The sequence below is a fragment of the Gopherus flavomarginatus genome, chromosome 2 (assembly GCF_025201925.1).
Source record: "Gopherus flavomarginatus isolate rGopFla2 chromosome 2, rGopFla2.mat.asm, whole genome shotgun sequence".
Classification (NCBI taxonomy): domain Eukaryota; kingdom Metazoa; phylum Chordata; order Testudines; family Testudinidae; genus Gopherus; species Gopherus flavomarginatus.
In genome coordinates, this window is record NC_066618.1 from 223,998,962 (window position 1) to 224,020,443 (window position 21,482).

General features: G+C 40.3%; 1 protein-coding gene and 1 long non-coding RNA gene across 4 annotated transcripts in view; one reads left to right on the plus strand and one right to left on the minus strand.

Moving 5' to 3' along the window:
- NOL4 (nucleolar protein 4) overlaps positions 1-19,664 on the minus strand; it is a 284,810-nt gene extending 265,146 nt beyond the window's left edge. For 2 of the 3 annotated variants that reach the window (XM_050941990.1, XM_050941989.1), the window contains exon 1: positions 17,708-19,664. In XM_050941990.1, coding sequence (XP_050797947.1) covers positions 17,708-17,974 — 267 coding nt within the window. In that variant the 5' untranslated portion in view covers positions 17,975-19,664. Of the gene's footprint in view, positions 1-16,932; positions 17,128-17,707 lie in introns of those variants that run through there. The other variant, XM_050941991.1, reaches the window with a different exon arrangement.
- LOC127045694 (uncharacterized) lies at positions 336-17,726 on the plus strand. The gene is made up of 3 exons (XR_007772799.1): positions 336-444; positions 5,673-5,759; positions 17,663-17,726. It is a non-coding gene; the product is annotated as an uncharacterized LOC127045694 (long non-coding RNA).
- Positions 19,665-21,482: the final 1,818 nt, after the last annotated feature.

Sequence of the window (21,482 nt, forward strand, 5' to 3'; positions counted from 1 at the left end):
AGGGTTGTGATGTCAGTGTCACTGGGTAGCAGCATGTGCTGGGCGGTCAGTGTTAGGGTGTCAGTGTCATTGGGTAGCAGTATGTGTTGGGCTGTCAGTGTCACTGGGTAGCAGTAGGTGTTGGGGTGTCAGTGTGTCAGGGTTGGGATGTCAGCGTCACTCGGCAGCAGCACGTGTTGGGGTGTCAGCGTGGGTGGTGCCTTTCTATGGCCCTGCATCTCTCCAGGCTGCTGCCCATCCAGGTGCTGCTGCTGCTGCACACACAGTCTCCATGGGAACTCGAGTGGCCACGGCTCGGTGGGGGGCGGGGAGGAGGCGGATGCACTCAGCTTGCTGCTCCTGCTGCCAGGTCTGCCCCAGCTCCGCTCCCTGCGCTGCCCCCTCTCCCCTCCCCGAGACTCCACCAATCCGGTGAGGCGCCTCCGAGCCCTGCTGGCGCTGGAGGTATTTCAGTGTTACTATAGGAACAGGAGGGGTGGGAGGCAGGGAGAGCCTCCCCCCACCCGCCCCACAGGGCCCTGAGTGCCAGTCTGGGCCCTGAATCAATTAACCCAGCAGCCGCCGAGACGCAGCCAGAGCAGCGTGGCCCCCGGCCCATTCTGTGTCTCGCTGCAGCCTGCGCAGCGGGGCCCCTGCTGGCCCTGCCCCAGCGGCGCACCCTGCAGGGGCGGGGCAGCGCCTGTCCTCGCCCGGGGGAGCGGGGCCCGGGGCACAGATGCTGGGACGGGAGACCCTCGTGCCGCACGGAGCCCCTTGGGGCGGACTTTCCTGCCCTCCTTGTGGCAGGGCCACGGCTTCTCCCGCAGTGTCACCCCGGGGGAGGAGCCCCGTTCCCCTCTCTAGGGGAGCCTTGGTCAGCCCACACAAAGGCCGGCGGCGTTACGCTGCTGCTCCCCCTGATGTTACAGGGAAGGTCCCACTCCCCCTCCTTTGTTTTAATGAGCGGCGCCCCCTGAGTGGGTCAGACCAACCTAGAGAAAACCACTGGGCCAGCCAGGCAGGGCACATGGCCCCTTTTTACGCTGCCAGCACTAAGCTCTTTGGTTCACCGCTCGTCTCTCTCTCCCAAGGTGTACGCTAAACACAGGGTGTGTGAGCTCAGTTTCTAGGTTATTATCCGGCTGTTGAACGCACAGGCAGGGAGAGGTGCTCGTAGGGGACAAACGTGGCGTACTATGCAAGAGCTAGCGTACAGGAACTATATTTTCAACAAGAAAGCTAGACAGTAGCTAGCTTAGGAAACCCTATAGCACTTATTTACCGTGCCATATGGCTATAGGGGGAGGGGAGGAAGAAATGTCTGCCAACTGCTAAACCAGTGGCAGATATATGTATTTCTCAGTTCATTCATTATATCCACAAGTCATAGTCACACATAACGAATGTTTCACAGGTAAGAAAAAAAATTATTCCCATTAATTTCAATTGATAATTTAGGCATCATAGATATTTGTCTATGGGAATTTCAAGGTTTTTTCACCAATTAGGATTGAGATGTTTTCCTCTTACTGCATGATCCAAACAAAGTTTAAATGGCTCCAGAAAACACATCAATATAACAAGGTTTGTTGTTAATACCATGCTCAAAAGACAATAATTATAACACTCCTGTTTTTATTTTATACACAAAAAATTAACCAGACTGAAATTTGGTAATTGTTCCTGAATCATGTTGCGACTTCTGTTAATATCTACGCAGATCTTATAGTCATTTAAAGAATTATATAGGATTTAGCTTTATTTTAAATGATAAAATGTTTATGCTTGTAAAGAAAAAACATGCAGCATATGACCTTAGAGCATAGTACTAAAAATAAATTCAAAGGGGTATGTTAATACAAAATCGAACATGCAAAAAGTTAGAACATTCAGTTATGGTTCCCACAGCAACTATAGCTTGGCCACGGCACACACATAACAGATGCAATATTTTGGGGGCTGTGCTGTTAAATATATGTTTTAATATGACTAAGTTAATGTTGCAGTAGTAATCTTAATCTTTGAATTTCCTGCAGAACTTCTCTCTTATTGCCAGTACTTCTTTAGTCTTATCTGGGTTCAGCATTAGCCATCCAGGTGTAAATTTTGTGTAAATTATTGGGAATGCTGGGAGACGGTGCTGTTTACCTTTGACATAAAGAGATGGTGTTGCCTATATACTACTTCAGCCCATGTTGTTTCACCAGCTCTTCCAGTGGTTAAAAAATAGATGTTGAAGAACAGGAAGAGATAACTGATCCTTGCTGAATAATATGAGGGAGAGGAATAGTTGCCCATAATGATCTTCTGGTTCAGTCTGAGAGAAAGAACCTGAGCCATTTAAAGGCATTCACTTTTGAGGTTTCTTTTCGGGATGGGCATATTTGATATCCAGTGTCATAGGTACATCATGAGAGTACAGATGTATTTTCTTTGTCTCTTGGTAGCAAGAGATCTTCTCCCTACTTTATAGAAGCCCTTAGTACATGGCCAGGGAAGGGAGCCACGACTGACTCAGCTGCATGCAGCAGAATCCTAATCTGCTTCCAAAGAGTTCCAGGTGTGAATAGAATCACCGTAAAATGGCTCAAGCCCTCTGTGGTGTGGAAGCTGGGTGCTCCTGAAAATCTGACCCTGTATATTCTTTAAAAAGTAATGAAAGTGCTGACAGTCAAATACTATTGTGGTAAAGTGTAGTATGAGCAAGTTACTGCCATGTGTATTACTACCTAGAATTTTTAGAAGTATTAGTGCCCAATCCTGCTTCTATTGAAATCAGTGGGATTTTGATATTGACTTCAGTAGGAACAGGATTGGGTCCTAAAACAGTAAATTTCAGATTACAATGGTATTGTTATTCAGTAATGCCTAAATTCAGTCATTCTGGCCTTGGAAATTTTATAAAATTAACATGCAAATTATTTCAACTAAAATCAGCATATTTACCATATTTCCACTCTCATCATTTACAAAATTTTGTTTAGATAAATAAGACAGATAAGTTATTGCTCCAGATGGTGGTGGGTGGATTAGACCTAATAGATTCTCCAGTTGATTGATTTTTTTAAATTTTATTTTACAGTAGCCTAGTTTTAGAAGCCCGCTTGTAGATCTCCTCTCGTATGCAGCTTAGGCTGCATCTGGTTACTCACCAAAATAATACGCTTTCCAATCAAAGATCAAAAAATTAAAATGCAGGCAATTTAGTGGTTCAACTAACTAATGTTACACAAGTGTACTGATCCTACTCCCCATAAATGATACATATATTTGACTCTCAGCTCCTGCAGTTGGGCTGGAATGCAAAATTAGAAGCAGCAGGCCTCAAGGTCTGGAAGTACAAACAGTGTAAAGAAACAAAAATCTATGGCTATTAGTAAATGACAGTCGGCAATTGCAATGGCAGAAATGACCAGAAATGAAGAAGAAAATGGGTAACACAACACATATCAAATGGATATTAATGCTATTATCTAACTGTATCTGAACATATTCCTAAACTACAAAATGGTACGTAACCCTGTGTAACCTATCACTTAAATCACCTTCTGTATCAAGTCACTACAGGACAAGTAGTGTGACACCAATTTTTAAAAAGGCTCCAGAGATGATCCTGGCAATTACAGGCCCACAAGCCTAAGTTCTGTACCAAGCAAATTGGTTGAAACTACAGTAAAGAATAGAATTATTAGACATGTAGATGAACATGGTTGTTGGAGGAAGAGTCAACATGGCTTTTGTAAAGGGAATTCATGCCTCATCATCCTATTAAAATTCTTTGATGTCAACAAACATGGACAAGGATGATCCAGTGGATCCAGTGTTCTTGGACTTTCAGAAAGCCTTTGACAAGGTCCCTCACCAAAGGCTCTTAAGACAAGTAAGCAGTCATAAGAGGGAATGTCCTCTCTTGGATCAGTAATTGGTTAAAAGGCAGGAAACAAAGGGAAGGAATAAAATGGTCAGTTTTCAGAATGGAGAGAGGTAAATAGTGGCATCCCCTAGGTGTCCCCCAGGACTGGGACCAGTGCTGTTCAACATGTTCATAAATGATCCTGAAAAAGAGTTAAACGGTGAAGTGGCAAAATTTTCAGATGATACAAAATTACTCAAGATAGTGAAGTCCAAAACAGACTGCAAAGAGTTACAAAGGGATCTCACAAACCTGGGTGACTGGGCAACAAAATAGCAGATGAAATTCAATGTTAATAAAGGCAAAATAATTGGAAATAGGTTGGAAAACATAATTCCAATTATAGATGCAACATGATGAGGTCAAAAGTAGCTGTTACCACTCAAGAAAGAGATCTTGGAGTCATTGTGAAAAATTTTCTAAAAATATCTGCTCACTGTGCAATGGCAGTCAAAAAAGCGAAGAGGATGTTAGGAACCATTAGGAAAGCGATAGGTAATAACACAGAAAATATAATGCCACCATATAAACCCTTGATACACCCACACCAGGAATACTGTTTGTATTTTTGGTCTTCCCATCTCAAAAAAGATATATTGGAAATGGAAACGGGCAACAAAAATGAATGAAGGTACAGACTGGCTTCCATGTGAGGAGAGATTTAAAAGACTGGGACTGTTCGACTTGAAAAAGACAAGAGCAGATATGATTGAGGACCATAAAATCATGAATGGTATGGAGAAAGTGCATAAGGAAGTGTTATTTACCCCTTCACATAACACAAGAACCAGGGGTTACTCAATGAAATTAATAAGCAGCAAGTTTAAAACAAACAGAAGGAAGTACTTCTCTACAGAATGCATAGTCAATCTGTGGAACTCATTGCTTGGGGATGTTGCGAAGGCCAAAACTATAACTGGGTTCAAAAAATAATTAGGTAAGTTCATGGAGGATAGGTCCATCAATGACTATTGGCCAAGACGATCAGGGGTGCAACCAAATGCTCTGAGTGTCCCTAGGCCTCAGATTGCCAGATGCTTGGACTGGACAACAGTTAGTTAATTGCCCTGTTCTGTTCATTCTCTTGAAGAATCTGGCATTGACCACTGTCAGAGGACAGGATACTGGACTAGATGGATCATTGCTCTGACACAGTGTGGTCATTCTTATGGTCTTAAAGTATACCTCATCTTTATATTCAGGTTTGCAATTTTGTGTAAAAAAAAAAAACATTTTGAGTATTACCAGCAAACACATTCTAGTTAGCTACGAATTTGCTGTGATGATGAGTGCTATGCTAATATATAAAATCAATAATACTGCATTGTTGAGTAATAAACTGTACTTAGAAATAAGATGTGGCAGCATTCATTGTTAGAAGGGCAAATTTCTGCAGAAACAAAACTTTAGTGAAAAATAGAAAACATAATTTCCCCCTCATTTTCCAAATATTTCCAGTGGTTAGGTAGTTGATAGTTTGTGATTGCTCCATTTGCAGGTAGCATTGTATGCTGGGCTTCATAAACTCTGAGGCTAAAGACCAATAGCCCAAAATATGGAAAACTTCCTTACTTTTTACCTCATTTACTTTATAACTCATTATATTTATTAATATTATTCTGAATTTGGTACTGTTTGCCACTGGAGCTGCTGTTGCAAAAGCTGTGGAAAAGGGAGACTAGAAAACTTTTAAAATAAGCAGAAAAAATGTGTGTGAAGAGAATGTTTAGTTGGAAAGACGAGAAGGGGAAGTAACTATGTTTCATGTGCTTCAATGCAGGTAAAGTTCAAAAGTCTAAAGCCAGTGAACGATTCTTCAACCAAGACCCTCTCGAATAATCAGTGTGAGGATTTTCATAAATGAGAAGTAAGTATACACTTCATTGTGATTGGCTGAGACAATTACGGTCGAATATGTTATAAGCAAAGAATAAAGGCCATATTCAGGAGTGCTGTGAGCTACTGCAATTCAGTGAGGTCACTCTGAAGATTACATCAAAGCTAAATGGGCCTGTAAGTGTGCACTGAAATGAATGACATAAAATCAAGCCCCTTTAACCATGTCGTACATACATTTATTAGACAATAGCCCCTCACATTGGAATATTTTATGGCAAGGTACGTAGGGTAATTATAGTTAAATTAATCTTAAAAATATAAAATAAGGAATTTTATTTTAATAGATCATGTTGACACCTTGCTTCACTATCCAATCTGCCACCAGCACTCATTGATATCAATGGACTTATGCATGGAATAAGCACGGTGTACTAAGTAGGTGAACTTCACCCCCAGGCATAGGATCAGTACTAGGCCTACTCATCACTAAAGACCTACAAAAGACCTCAAAGTAGGGTGCATAATCCTTGTGCTATGAAGTTATTTATATGCTTGTGATGGCCCTCTCCCAGCGGTGAATTTCACCCCATGCAAATAAGGGTGACAGAACTGGGCCCTTAGTAACAGTTTATCCAAATTGTCTTCTTCCCCAACTTCTTACAGTTACAGTTCTTTAATTATTCCATAAGTCCTCCTCTGGCTTGCTCACTGCTCCTAGTAAGTGAGTTTCATTACAAGATTAATGAGTTATTATAACCTAAACAAATACGTTCCACTTTGTTTATTGCCTACTTTCAAACTGCAATGGATGGTGTTAGTTGTTAATTTGTTAAATCCTTATATAAAAAAGCACAGATGTCACTAATATCACATCTCAATATTTATGAAAAACCAGTTTTCTATAAATATAAAAAATCAGTAATTACCAATAGAATTATTTGATAAAATTCCCAGATAGATAAATAATTATCAGAAAATCTAACTTAATCTATTACAATGCTAGAAATAAAAAAAACCCTTCCTAATATTCATAAACATGAAGCTATCTCACTATCTCCTGTTTAAGAACACAGCTTCCCACTCTTTTTTGAAAATAGTCTCCATGATTAAAGTAGACAGGGATGCAGCTAAAGTGGTATTTACAGTTGCATTACTTCATTATCACACTCCTGACCCTAAATCCAGGTGTATTCTTTGCAAAATTAGGATGTTCTGGAGAGAACAACATTGGTATTTGCTACATAGAACAGCAGCTAGGGAGGAAAAATGTATACTTTATTTAGAGGTGGAAAACTTTGGTTTATATTTTTAAATGCACATTTAACTCCTTCAGTGCCCATCATGAGCCAAAGTTATCTCTCAGTTACCCCAATCCAAACTGTCTGTAGCCAGTAAAAGCAACAGAAGAATTTGTCCCCATATATTTATTGCAAGGACAAAAGGGCAGATTTATAGTCCCCAAATGAATTTGCATTATACATCTTTTTGAAACTCTGATGATTTTGGAAATGAGCATAGCCTCTTGGTGTTGTGTGCCCCTACAGACTTATTTTGTGTTAGAACCTTGTTGGGAAATCCTAAATCCAGGCGAAAGGGGGTAAAAATACTTCTGGGAGTTCTGTCTGCCTTTCTCAGGGTTTTGCACTGGCACCTACCACCATAGTATGTGAGTGTAGGATCTATTGATAGAAAGTGTGACAACTGAAAAGTTTGAATGTTTGCTCTGATTAGAATTCTTTTATACGTATGGGAACAATGGCTATAGAATTTGTTGATCTACTTTTATAAAATGATAGAAAGCTACTAGAAGAGGATATGAAAAACTCTCAGTTTCTCCAGTGAAGAGAGAATAGCATGAGGTTTGCACTTACTTTTCCCCCTATTGTATATATAAAAGTGTAATGGACATGTCATATAAACATACACCTACATCCCATATTTCCTTCAGAGACCTGGGTTATCTACCACCTTGGAAAAGACGCCACACTGCCTTCTAGAAATCATCTTTCATTTGAATGAGGTAAATGTGTCTAGTGTTTGCAGTTCTTTTCACAAACAATCCTGGTCTGATTCCTGTCCTTTTCCTGTCATCTTAGTAATAATTAAATAGTATTTCAGCACCAACCAAATATGCTTGCAAGGCAGCTCTGCAAAAAAAGTTTAGGTGGAAATAACATATATTACCATTAATCAGAGTTGGAGGAACATTTGCTTTGAAGGGGTGGTTGATCATAAACTTTTTGCCTGAGTCACTATCAATGTCACTGTGAATTGACCCATATAGGGTATTGCCAGAATATTACAGCTAACACCTCTTTTCCTCCTCTAGACTAGTATCACTTCAGAAACAAATACATAGGAACTGCCATACTGGAACTGACCAGTGATCCATCTAGTCCTTGTTGCCATGGCAGCCTATACAACATGTTTCCATGGAAAATAGTAAAATAAATCCCCAAACAAAACATAATATACCCGGGCAAAATTACACAGTACTATGCCATGGAATGATTTTATTCTCTAACCTCAGCCAATATCAGCATATGTACATGAAACCTACTAGCTGACGATTAAACCTACTAGTAGAGATAGATCTGAAATGAAAGAATGAAGGAGGAGGCCACCAGCAATCTGCAATGGGAAACCCAGACCACAAGAGAGGCAAATGGAAGGGTGCTGGGAGTTTACAAGGAACGACAGGTTAGTTACAGATTTGTCTAATAGTCCTTCCTTTTACCGATTCTACGGGTCAGAGTGTGGCTGACCCTGATGGAGCTCATTGGGAGAGGACAGAAAAAGACACCTCCCTCTCTGCAATGTCAAGGACTGCTTCAGGTTAATGTTATCACTGATACTAGCATCCCAAAAGGAGGATGGGAGAAACAGGATGAAGGTGGGACTGTGACCTTGTCCTTTGCTCTGCCCCAATCAGCAGAGCAGAACTGGCACAAAGGGAGTGCAGGTTGCACCTCTCCAAAGAGTACTGGGAGCTGCCACTCCACTGTATTATCCGCAGTAGAAATTTTGATTGAGTCAGTCAGAATTCCTGCAGGACCTGCAGTGCAGACTTTCGACCCAACTTCCAGAAATTTAAAGCTACAGTCTAGGCCTGTGTTTGCTACTTTTTAATGTCAGTTGTCACATATTCCTGTCTGATGGAATAGCATCTGACTGGCCATCTCTACATTATTCACTATTTAATGTACTCTCATCATACTTTCTTTTAACCTTTTTCTTTCAAAATGATATAATTCTAGTCATTTGAATTTTTCCTCTTCTATGTCTTTAATTAGTTTTGTTGACTTCTCTTTTAATCTCTTCTATATCCCTTTAGAGAAAAGGTAACCAAATTGAACACATTATTAAAAGCAAGAGTATACCATTGAATTAATAAGCAGAATATGATTTTCATATTAGTCTCTATCCCCTTCTTAACACAGTCTAACAGCTTATTTTTTTACTCCTATTATGCATTAAGAAGATAGTTCCTAGATATTTTCCCTAAGAAGTTACACATAATCTAGCAACCTCAGGTGTGTCCAAAAACTTTGAATTGTTTCTTTCAATGACTGAAGGGCAATGACACTCTATGTGAATTACCTTCCATTAGTCTAGAGTGAATTTCATCTGCCATATTTCTTATTTTTCTACTTTTTATGGTACTTCTTTTTTCTCCTTCCAGTGCTTCCTAGCTGACTAACCTAAATAATTTGCATGTCTGTTCCCCACCAAATGTTGCCAGCCTTGCTATTCACCTGTCTTCCAAATCATTATATATATTGAACTCCATTCTTACCATTATTAATCACTTCCCATGCTAAAAATTGCCATTCATTCTAATCCTTTGTTTCCCATATCTTAACCAGCATTTAGTCTTTAACAGGACTTTTTGTCTCTTATGCCATCATTACCAAGGATCCAGTCCTGCTCCCACGAAAGACAATATCAGACTCATTTTGAGTTCAGTGGAAACAGACTCGGGCCCAAGTTTCATCTTCTGAATTATTTTTATAAAAAGACTTGACAGTCTAAAGTTATATACACCAGGTCTGTATTGTGTTAACTCAACGAATTCTAACAGGCTAGAGAAATATAATTAACCCTTGCAGAAGCCTTGCTAGTTTATATCAATCGTGTTATGTTCATCTAAGGACTTAACTCTGTAATGATTTTCTTACTGTTTCTTTTCTGGTATTGAAATACAGCTCACAGGTCTATCATTTCTATGAACATCCTTGCCACTTTTTTATAGATTTTTGGCCACCCCCCAGTATCATAGCTGTTTTAATGGCAAATGATAAATGTTAATATTTTAATTACTTCATTCTTTAATTCTTCAGAACTCTTGGATTTGTACCAGTCCTGGTGATTTACTGCAATTTATCTTGAGTTGTCCCATTACCTCTTCTAATTATACCTCTATTTCTATCAGTGCCTCAGTTTCATTACCTATAAAGTGTAATCCGGGGATAGGTACTTCCTTGTCATTTACAGTGGGGAAGCCTTTGAATGAAATAATTTATTTTTAGTGAAACTTCTCATGCTCTTTGATTGCTCTTGCAGTCTGGCAAAACCAATGGCCCTACCACAGGCATGTTGCTCCTAATGTATTTAAATAATTGTTTGTCAGTTCAAGTCACTTCTAAAAGTTTGATTTTCCACATACCACTAAAATGGCTGTTTTACCAAAAGAGCAACTTATAATTAAGTATCAGCTATTTGAGTTCTGTATCTGTCTTGAGTTTAGACCTTACACGGTTTCATAGGCAATGTTGTGACAAGGTTTTTGGCTAGCAGACATTGAGATTAACCATATCTGACCATGTTAGAAATTGTAGACTGCAGTGAGAGTGATTCAAGTATAAGTGACCATATTCTCTGAATTTATTTATTTATTTTTAAAAAGGAAGCCAAGGTGTGGTAGCATTGGTAGTCTGCTGCTAAATCAAAGAGTTTTGGGGAACAACAAGTTACAAAACTTTCAGACAGTGGATTTATTGATAAAATTCTTGTCTGACATTTCCCAGTGGAGCTCATTTACAGCCTCTCAAGTGAAAATAGTTGAATGAATTTCAGCCTAGTTTCAAGTAGGTCATTTAATAAAAATGACCAAAGTTCATATTGTACATTTATGTCTGGAAAAAAGTCTTTGCTTAAGGTGAACTCTGCTATAGATTAGATATATTTACTAAAATGTCCACTACAGATAATCTCTTAAATTGATATATATTCACATGTACAAGTTTGTGGTTCAAATCTTACATTAAATTTAGGGGACTGTCTTTAGTCCTTATACATATATATCTCCAAATGGCAAGTTACTCAATTTACAAAACTTTGGATTAGGTGTTTAGAATCCTGTACTAACAGCCATAAAACTCAGACTGAAATGAATGCACAGGAAGTTGCCATTCATCAGACAAAGAAATAGTGACCTTTAACAAGGTCCCTTATATGTACAAGAATGCCCAACATCACTAATTCTGGCAAGTGTTCCTTGCCTATCTGGATATTTTATTTCAGTGTACCTGTTTAAAAGTGGTCTTTTAGAAGTAGTTTCTCATCTACTTAAATAGGGTAAAAAGTATTAGGTGAAAAAGGTGCAAGATCAGGTTCATTATTGCCAGTAGCACAAACTGCACAGGCATGTACCAACCCGGCCATCTGCCCTTCTTCAGGGACTTCACCAATCAGAGGCAGCTTTATCTTCTTCTGGCAGGTCCCTACGAGATTTGCAGAATCAATACATCCCTCAGCCACACTAGTTGTTCTGTCAATGCTGCTCATTTTGGGAGCTGTGTTGGCCTGCAAGCTACTCAGGAATGAAGTTTCTGTGGTGCCTTGTGCCACTGCATCCAACTTTCTGCTGCCAGGGGCTCTCCACCTATGTAAACCTGAGTTGTAGAATCAGGAATTTCAGTGTTCTCTTGATGTTTCCTTCTTTCCTGTTTCCTAATCTTTCTCCATATCTACCTGCTCAATTTTCTCTTCACCATTTGTTCTGCTTCCTCTGCCAGCCAGCTCTTCTTTTTGCCTTCTGGCTATGCCAACTCTCATCAGCTGCCTCCTGCACTTTGGTCTAGGCTTAGTGCCCAAAGAACAGTGGAGAATCAAGTCCACTTTCTCCAATTTAATATTCCAAACAAAGTTCCAAAATTTTGCATAAATTAAACTTGCAACTTATTTTTGGGACACTGCTTCTACAAGACATTTGCTGGAGAAAAATGGGGACCAAGAACTGTGTTACGGACTTGGACTTTCATGCCAGATGTTGGCTCTTTATTGGGGTGATTAATTTTTTATAAGGTCGGTGGGTGTCTGACTGTGTTGTGTGTATAAATATGTATGAAATGGAGATATCAGTAGTGACTTTTGGTCAGATAAAGTTACACATACAGGAAGACTAAAATTCTTGTTTCATATTGAAATGATTTAATTTGGTTTCTAAATTTGGCACACTAGGTACAAAATACCGTTGTTCTTTGAATAATCTTAAAATAAAATAGTTTCTAATTTTACAGAGGAAACATTTACAGATGCTTTCATTTCAAAAATTTGCTCTGTTTTTCCTCACACTTCTTTGTATAGTTCTAGCTAAACAAACGCAGTTACCACAAACTCCAAAATATCACACACATAAACACACACAGACAACATTTTAAATATATGCCACTTTTGATATTTTAATTTTTATGACATTCTCTTTATTCATGAAAACCTGATTGAGCTACATAAAAATAACCATCTGAACTCTTTAGTTCTATCAGCTATGTCCATTTTCTGACACTATCTGTATGCCTTCCTGATTCCTCAGCTCCACTACTCACAGAGGCCATTAGCAGATTAGAAAGCAAACTGGGCAGCAGAGATATAGGAAGTGGGTAAGAGGAATGAGGAGCTGTGAAGGGCTGAGTAAAGATGTGGTTGTGAGGGGAAGGTGAATGAGCAAGAAATTGTTGGATATGAGGGGTTGAGTGGAGCTTCGAGAAATAGGGAAGCATTTAGGAGGACTATGAACTACTGCACAGGTGTACTCTGGGATAAATTACAGCCAACCTTCAACATCACTCTCTTACTTACATTGTTTCACCTTTATGTTGTACTTACATATGTTATATTTTGGTAGTTCATTAGGATATAGCACTACCAACATATATTTTCCAAACTCTTTTGTTCACCTTTAATACTAACTGCTACAAAAATAAAGAGAAAAGTATTGAAGTGATGCTGCACACTTTTAGATTGCCATAACGTGCCCACAAGATGAAAATAATTGAAAATACTCGGTAACAATGTCACTCTCTCTTTTAACATACAAACTATTTTTTCTTTAATGTATTTCTTGTATATTAGTATTCATAACCGAAACTGCACCCATCAAATTATAAGATCAGGAAATGACTCCATGAATAGATACATGAGGATAGAGACTGGTCTATTGAACTCAATAAACCTTAATTTTTAAGCCCCCAATCTTGTAATCAGATCCATTAGTGCAGACCCTTACCCTGTTTGGAGCTCCATTATTCCGCTAAGGCATATCTTCCTGGAGGGCCAGGATCTAAGGATCTAACTAAAGCCAACAAATTTTCATTTTTGAATGAAGATTGGTTTTATGTTCCCAAGTGGGAAAAGTATAAAAGAAAATATGGGAAAATGCATACAGAAGGCAAGACTTGATTTCAGTTATTCAATAACTCCATTGCAGTCAGTGGAGTTACTCCAGATTTACACTATCAAAATCTAGCCCTTGAGCTTCTGTCCCTGTAGATTTCTGTACAAAGTATGTTCTGTACATTGGGGCATATCTTACAATCCATTTGTAGGCAGAATTTCTTATTTAAATGCGGAGTTCTGCTTAAAATCTGATGGTATTTATTGGCGCATTATTTGTTAGCTTATTTTTTTTTATCAGTTTCTAAATCTGGGAAGATTTTAGGAACCATATTTTTGCCCAGGAATAACACAAACCAAGAAAAATAATATTGATAATTAATTAATTATTATTTCGTTCTCCAGTTTTTTAATCAGGCAACAATTTCAGCAAAGTGGATAGACAGAGAACACAAGGAAACCAATCATAACAGTCATTTATGCAGTTTAAAAAGATATTGCACTAGTAATATTAGTTCTACACATTCATTAGTGATTATGGGTACCAACCATTAAAAGTTTATATTAATCATTGTCAGCCATTTGGCATATTTCTCAAATTAATATTTTTATGTAATGCCTTTAAATTAGGCAGCAAAGAATCCTGTGGCACCTTATAAACTAACAGACGTTTTGGAGCATGAGCTTTTGTGGGTGAATATGTGCATCTGACGAAGTGGGTATTCACCCACGAAAGCTCATGCTCCAAAACTTCTGCTAGTCTATAAGGTGCCACAGGATTCTTTGCTGCTTTTACAGATCCAGACTAACACGGCTACCCCTCTGATACTTTAAATTAGGCATCATTTCACTGTTCTCATAAAGTGCAGCTTGGGCTTAATGAAAAAGAATGTATGACAATAAGAGTAACAATGTGAAAAGTAGCAGAAATAAGATGTTCGCTGGACTGTGTATTCAAATACTTCACTGTGTGTTGTCCCATTCTGGACCTAAAATGGCTGTTTTGCAGGATGATGTTGCTTGGTGACCAAAAGTGCATCTCCTAGACCACAGAGGGATGTGAACATTCAGAGACTGATTTGTTCCTGTTGCTCTTGAGGAGACTAGGCCAGTAAAACTGAAAAAGCCTACATGTAACTATCTAAATATCCCGCTTGCTTGCATATTTAAGTTGATATTTAAAACAGGCTTGTGATTTTGCGATGCTCACCAAACAAGCAGTGGGAAAAATGGAACAAAACCTAGCATGTCACTGCCCATGAAATACAAAAAGTAGACCAAGCCTCAGCTGCTCTAAGCCTGCAAGATACCCTTGCTTCAATTAAGTCTGTGTGATATGTCTAGTCTGTTCTGGTGCAACCTCCCAGTTGCTATCAGTCTCTCTTTCTTTCATTAGAATCAAGTAGTTAATTAGCCCCAGTCTGTCCTCTCCCCTTCTCTCTTTCCCTTTAACACAGCAGTAATGATGTCTAATTACCAGCAGCAGTGGATTACAGCAAATCTCTGTAGCTGACAGCAACAAACCTTATAGCTTCAAGGAGAGAATAATTCCTAACAACATTGTTGCATATTATTTGCTTATTTTTGACCAGTTTATGACTCTGAAGTTAAAATTGTAACTACATCTAAAAGAGAGTGCTTGTGCTCGCCAGAATTACCACTGATGATTAATTGTACATTAATTACTTTTACCTACTGAGAGATCAAGTGATGGAGAAAGTTTTTACTCTTTAGGCTTTGATACAGTTTGTGGCTGTTTCTGTGGGCAGGATGAGCTCAAATTTCTGTGACAACAGCAAGACAAAAATGGCATAAGTAAAAACTAAACAATAGGGCTAGTTCTGAATTATCAGAAATGAATAAACTCTTCAGGAGTTAGTGTTACAATAACTTGTAAGGGTGCCCCCTGAAAATATCAGCTTACTTCTATATAAAACATAATTTTGAGGTATAGAGTGAAATCCTAGCACCATTTAAGTCAATGGGAGTTTTGTCATTAACTTTAATGGGTCCAGGATTTCACCCATAATATATAAAAGAATTCCTTTTGGAGCATTCAGCATTTGGTACTCTTTGGCATATAGTAACATATCAGACAAATAGATGCCACTCTACAGATCTGCTTAAACAATGCTACTTCCCCTTGTGAATGGAGTATGAAATTGATTGCATGTGTTTAAATGGGGGATGACATTTTTTTTTAATAACTGATAATTCGTATCTGAATGCTATGCATACTCTTTTCTTGTTTATACTGTGAAACAAAATTTGGAACCAAACACTCAGGCAAATGGAAGTCAGTGGATGTTTTACCTGAGCAAAGACTGCAGGATCTGTTACTTACTATTTTATGTTTAATTAATAATTCAATGTAATGTAGAAATACTTCAAATTTGTACGGCTGTATTATGATAGCTCTCTTGTGCTGCTTTTGTTATGGTGCCTGTTGGTTGTTATAATATTCATCTATCTATTAAGAGAGAGATACACAAATATTCATAGGATTCCAAATGCAAGCAGAAGAATTAAGACCAACATTTAAGTAAAATCTCCTAACAGATAAACACATCAAGAAAGGTTCTAGATATAGGGACCAGAAAAAATCAAGAACAACAAAAAGCGGAAGGAAATCCAAACCCTCCTGGCCTAGTAAAGATGCCAGACAATGTACAAGTTGGTAACATAAAGAAGTGTTGTTTTTTGAAAGGCCCAGAATAGCTCTACCTTTTACTAAATCTTGAACAAAATAAAGTTAGCCTTTTTATTCAGACTTTTCATTGATTGAATTTTGACCCAAAATAAGGAATTTGCTTGCAGTTCTGAACTTGTTTTGAAAAGTAAACCCATAAGAAATAAAAGATCTTTCATGCAAGACACTTAAAAAAACACTGCTCCAATTAGTGGAAGAATAAAATAAATCATCCTAGAACTATACTTCTATTTGAGATAATTTTTCCTTTGTTCTATGCTTGATTTTCAATTTCCATCCCAAAATATAGTTGATCTACAGAAAATCTCAGGATCAAATATTAATAATCTGCTTTTTAACTCTAGAAAAGTCACATGCTATTCTCCATGTAAAGCCTGGACCTATAGGCAGACCTAGAACCCTTTGTGAATAGAAGAGGTAAGGAGGGAACATAAACATTGCTCAGAACATTGTCTATTGCTTGCCTTTTAACTCATTTACAAAATTAATTCCACATCTATACTACCTGTCAACAGTTACTCTGATGATTAGAAAGAGGACAAATATAAACGAGCACCCCAAATGCCTTGATTTATTAACATGTAGAAGAAGATACTTCTACAGAATCTCCAGATTTTCCCCAGCAACACATGTTGTAATTAAACCTAGAATACTTTTTCAAGAATCCTTCTGTATTATGCCACCCAGGAGCATATTCATTAGACCAGGATGAGATTTCAATGCAAAAGAAAATATTGTTTATCAAACCAAAATGCCAAAGCAGAGATAAAAGATTGCCTGTGTTTCCATCTTTAGACCCCCAAATAAGGAATCTAGATTCCCTGAGGTAGTTTAGAGGGGGGAATGATATATTAAAGTGTTCAATATGCAAACCTACTTGTAGCCAATAGTTCCCATCTTCTTAAATAGAAAATTCTGTAGCTCTTGCCACCACCAAGCATAATAGCTCCGCCGCTGTTAGAACTGTGCCTAGCTGTTCAGATTCAGATCCTAGGAAGGCTGGTGCTACTACTGGATGGCATCAATTGAGTTTAAGCTTTATAGCTGTGAGACTTGAGCAATCCCAGAAAGAGAAACAAAATCTACCATTTGGTCATGTGGAAACCTCTCTCTCTCTCTCTCTCTTTGTTGATCATCCTCTCCTCGCCTCCTTTAATAAAATAGCAACGCTCCAGAGTCATCAAGGCATATCCCTGCTGCTCTGTGTCTCAGGGGCTGTGGTCTAACAATTAAAAAAATCCGATATCCTGGGGAAGCCCCCAAATAAACGACCGGCTCCACATTTGGCTTTGTGCCAGTAAGGATACACCGTGCTCTATCGATCGCAATAGTATATTATGAAAATCTGCCGCTGTAATCGTAATTGTGTGGCCTTTATACAATGGCAAGACACGCGACAGACACCACACAGCTAAGGGGCCGGGACAATAGCCCACCCCAAAATAACAGCATAGAGGAAGAGGGAGCAGTGGGGTGCATGATCGCTTTAAATACAAAGGACCACAGAGCCCTAACCTGTGTATAATGTGACATGCAAATACAACATAGTGATGACTTAGGGGGAAAGAGAGAAACGGGCTAACTGGCTGTCCTCTCTCCCACTCTAGGCTGCATTCGTCGACATATAACAAGGAAGACAATTCTCTACTAACCGTGGTTTTGACTGGCACGTACAGCACTTGCTTCCCTCTTCCACCAGCACCATTGACCTCGTCCGAATTGCCGAGCTGGAAGCCTTTAGATTTGACCCAGAATTTAAATTTGGCATTATCCGTGGAGCTCGATTCGGAGCCATTCAAGAGCTGGACGATCCGGTCGTATTTTTTACGGGTCACCGTCTTGGTTTTCCCCGAGTCCCCGTAAGTCCTGAGACACCAGTCCTGAAACTGGCGGTACATGTCCCGGTCGCTGCTCTCCATAATCTCCTACGAGATACCACACACACTACAAAACGGGCCGTGCCTGGATCTTCCAAACGTACTTTGCACCTGTTCGCCTAGTGCTCATGAAAAATGCATCCACCACCAAGATGGACTGAAAGGAGGTCCCGGTGCGAGCAGATCCCAGCTGATTTTTTTGTTGTTGTTGGGGGCAGGGGGGATGGGTAGGGGGCTAGCGCTCAATATAGTAGTATAGCAATGTTCTTGCTCATTTTTTTAACTGTGCCGGATCATAGAAGGCAAACGGGTCTCGTAGAGGCTTCTCTTATCCTTCTACTGTACGTGATCGCTCTCCAATATTGTGCAAGGCAGGACTATCCCAATGTCTCCAGTAGCGTCTACCCAGAGGGGTTTGATTTATAAATAATTAAAATCCTATCCCTTGGCTTAACAAAAAGAGAAAATAGAATATTGACTCGTATTCTTCTCTCATGCATCAGCTCCACCCGCTGCACCGGGGATGGTGCAGGTGAAAAAACACCCTCCACCCCAGCCAGCCCTCGCTGCTTTTTCAAAGGGTTTTCTGTGTCTGTCCTGGAGGACCGTGCCTCTCCTAAAGCAGCCTCTGTGCAGGATGGAGGAAACAGTGAAGGGCAAATTGGCCTCTGTTCCCTGGCTGTTTTTGCCTTAGATTTCTCTGCTTTGGGCGTTAAAGTACGGGAAAGAAAGAAAGTTCTTACCTGTTATTTTCCTTCCTAACAAATCCCATCCACATTTTTTATATTTTTATTTTTTAAAACGGTCTGTGAAAATTTCACTTGCTCCTACTCAGTCCCATTGAATTTCAGATGCCCTAATAGAAATTCTGATTTATTTATTTAAAATCCCAGCAGATGGAGGAAAAATATGTACAAGATATTATCAGCTATTAGACCAAAGGAGAGAGATCAGTCCCAGGAGGATGTTGGTAAAGAAAAGAAGACGGCTGTCGGTTGGTCTGCCAGTTTAATAATGGTGCTCACACATGTAGGACTCCTCTGTCTGGGGTTTCCTTGCTAAACTGGCTACAAGGCATTCAAGTAAGTTTGCGTACTGATGCTTAATAGAACCCCTTTATTTTGTTAAGGGATCGATTTTTTTTCTCCCTTTGGTTTTGCCACAGTTTCAAGTCACCCTTGAGATTTCTGATCTCTCTCTCTTTTCCCCTATCACGTAATGAAGGACACCCCCTTCTCTGGTGAAAGTAGCCAAACTGTTAGCTCCTCTTGACGATCTTCCAAGGCAAATGCAGACTGCAGCTCCTCCATTCAATACCTATTTCCAGTCATTAAAAGGAACCAAGGGAAGGGGAGTTCCCATCCTCCTCTCCCAGCGCCTGCAAGATCCCGTCTTAGACACACATACACACACACTCCCACTCTCTGTCTCTGTGTGCTTCAACCCGTCCTGCTCCTGTTCACCACCTCTGCTAAACTGGCTGCCAGACAAGTGCACACACATTCCTGGTCCGTTTCACAGCCAGCATTTCCCCCTTTTTATATATGTATATATTATTTTTCTCCTCTGGTCTCCAGAACGAAAGCAAAGTGAAACGCCTCGGCCCCCTGGCGCACCGTGGAGCAGCCTTGTCCCAGGCAGGCACTTGCAAAATGGTCAGCCCCTCCTCCTCCCAGGCTCGCTCTGTTCAGTGGCTCTACTGGAAGGTCTCGCGGCGGCTGGAGCCGGGACTGACAGCAGCAGCACAGGCTGAGCGAGAGCAAAGCTCCACACTGAACCGCTCTCCCCCGCGTCGCCCGCGCGCTGATTGGCCAGCGGGACAAAAGTTTCTGTGGAGACGGCTGAGCAGCTACGTGACGGACAGAATTGTCCCATTTAGGGATCCCGGGCAGTGCGCATGCTGCAGGCGGCAGCAGGTTACAGAAGGCGGGGCGGGGCGGGCAGGCTGCAAGGTGGCGCAGGGAGCAGAGGCGGCTGCAAACACATCCTCAGCCAGAGCCAGGTGGGGGGATGCAAGGGGAGGGTTTCCATGGCGATTTCACCGAGTCCCCCCTCCCTTCTACACACACAGCAGATCAGCTGACACATCATTAGCTTAGGACCTAATTATTGCTTATTGGAGCAACAAATGAGAGAGAGGGCCAGCTGCAGGAGACAGAGCGATTTTCATTTGCATCCGGTGGACTAAGGCAGCGCTCAGCAGTCCCGGGTGGATCCTCATTAGCTTGCAGGGTTCCCGCAAAAGCGGGAGCAGCAGACCTCAGTCTGGCTGCACTGCCACCCACCGACCCACCCACGTCCCTTCCTGCTTCTTAGTTTAAAAAAAAATGCAAAAGTGATGAGGGAATATTTTGTCTCCAAAGCAAACTGGCCTGTGAACCTGGTGTTAGCCCACAAGCCTGAGTGGCAGCCACATCTGGAGGAGGGCACTATAGCTGACACATCTGGAGGAGAGACAGCAAATCCCAGCAGTTACAATTTAAAAGGGGATGTGGAGGCCTTTAGTGGATCAGTTTATCCATTTTGAAATAAAAGAAAAACACTTCTGGTTTTCTTTTCTTCTGACTGAGTCTCTAGTTCACCCCCAGGAATCAGAGCAGCAGGATAGCTTCTGCCAGTTTGCTTGTTTCGTCTTTGGGCAATGTAAGACCATCACCAAGAAAATCCTAGTTAGTGGGCTTCTCCAGGCATTAGGACATTCTGCACCACTCTCTTCACAGGTGCAAACTCCACAGAGACTCAGGAACACCAACCTCCCCCTCCCCCCCATAGGTTCTGATTCATAGATTCCAAGGCCAGAAGAGACCATTGTAATCATCTCATCTGGCTTCCTGTATAACAGGCCAGAGAACTTCCCCAAAATAATTCTTAGAGCAGATCTTTTAGAAAAAGAGATGCGTCTCACTCTTCTGAGGCCAAGCGTAGTACAGACACCCTAAATGAACACATGGACAAAACAGAAGCCACTACAAAGCATGTGGGATTAATTATCACAAATAACATTGTCAATAACTTCAGCTTCATGAGTCCACATTTCTGATATTGCTAATTTTCAGAAATGGAAGTAAATTGTCCCACAATTGATAGGGGACTAAGCCCAGGGGCAATGGAGGGTACAACTCTTCTTTCTACATCCAATTGACCCAAAATAAATTTTACATTTTTAATTTCAAATATTTAATTTGTTGTTTATTTCTTAGCAGAAGGAGACACGCGGCCTCGAATAGATTGTATTTGGGTTTCTAGCCACCACAGCCCTGGAAGAAACTAATGTTGAGTCTCCAGAGGTGAGATACTGGCCTTTATTGCTCCTCATCCTTCTTGCTCAATGACTTGTGCAACATGAAGGCAAGGTCCCTTTGAAAAGGGGCAATGATGGAGAGAATTCCCCGTATCCATATGTGTGGTAGAGCACCCCTCTCTGGCCAGCCTATGACGAAACATTTCTAAATTAAAAAACGTTTATATTGGCTCCAAGCACCAATTCTTCCATGTTGGCTAAATCTTGTGACATGCTGAGCACGCTCAGCTCTCAATAAAGTTGTTAGGA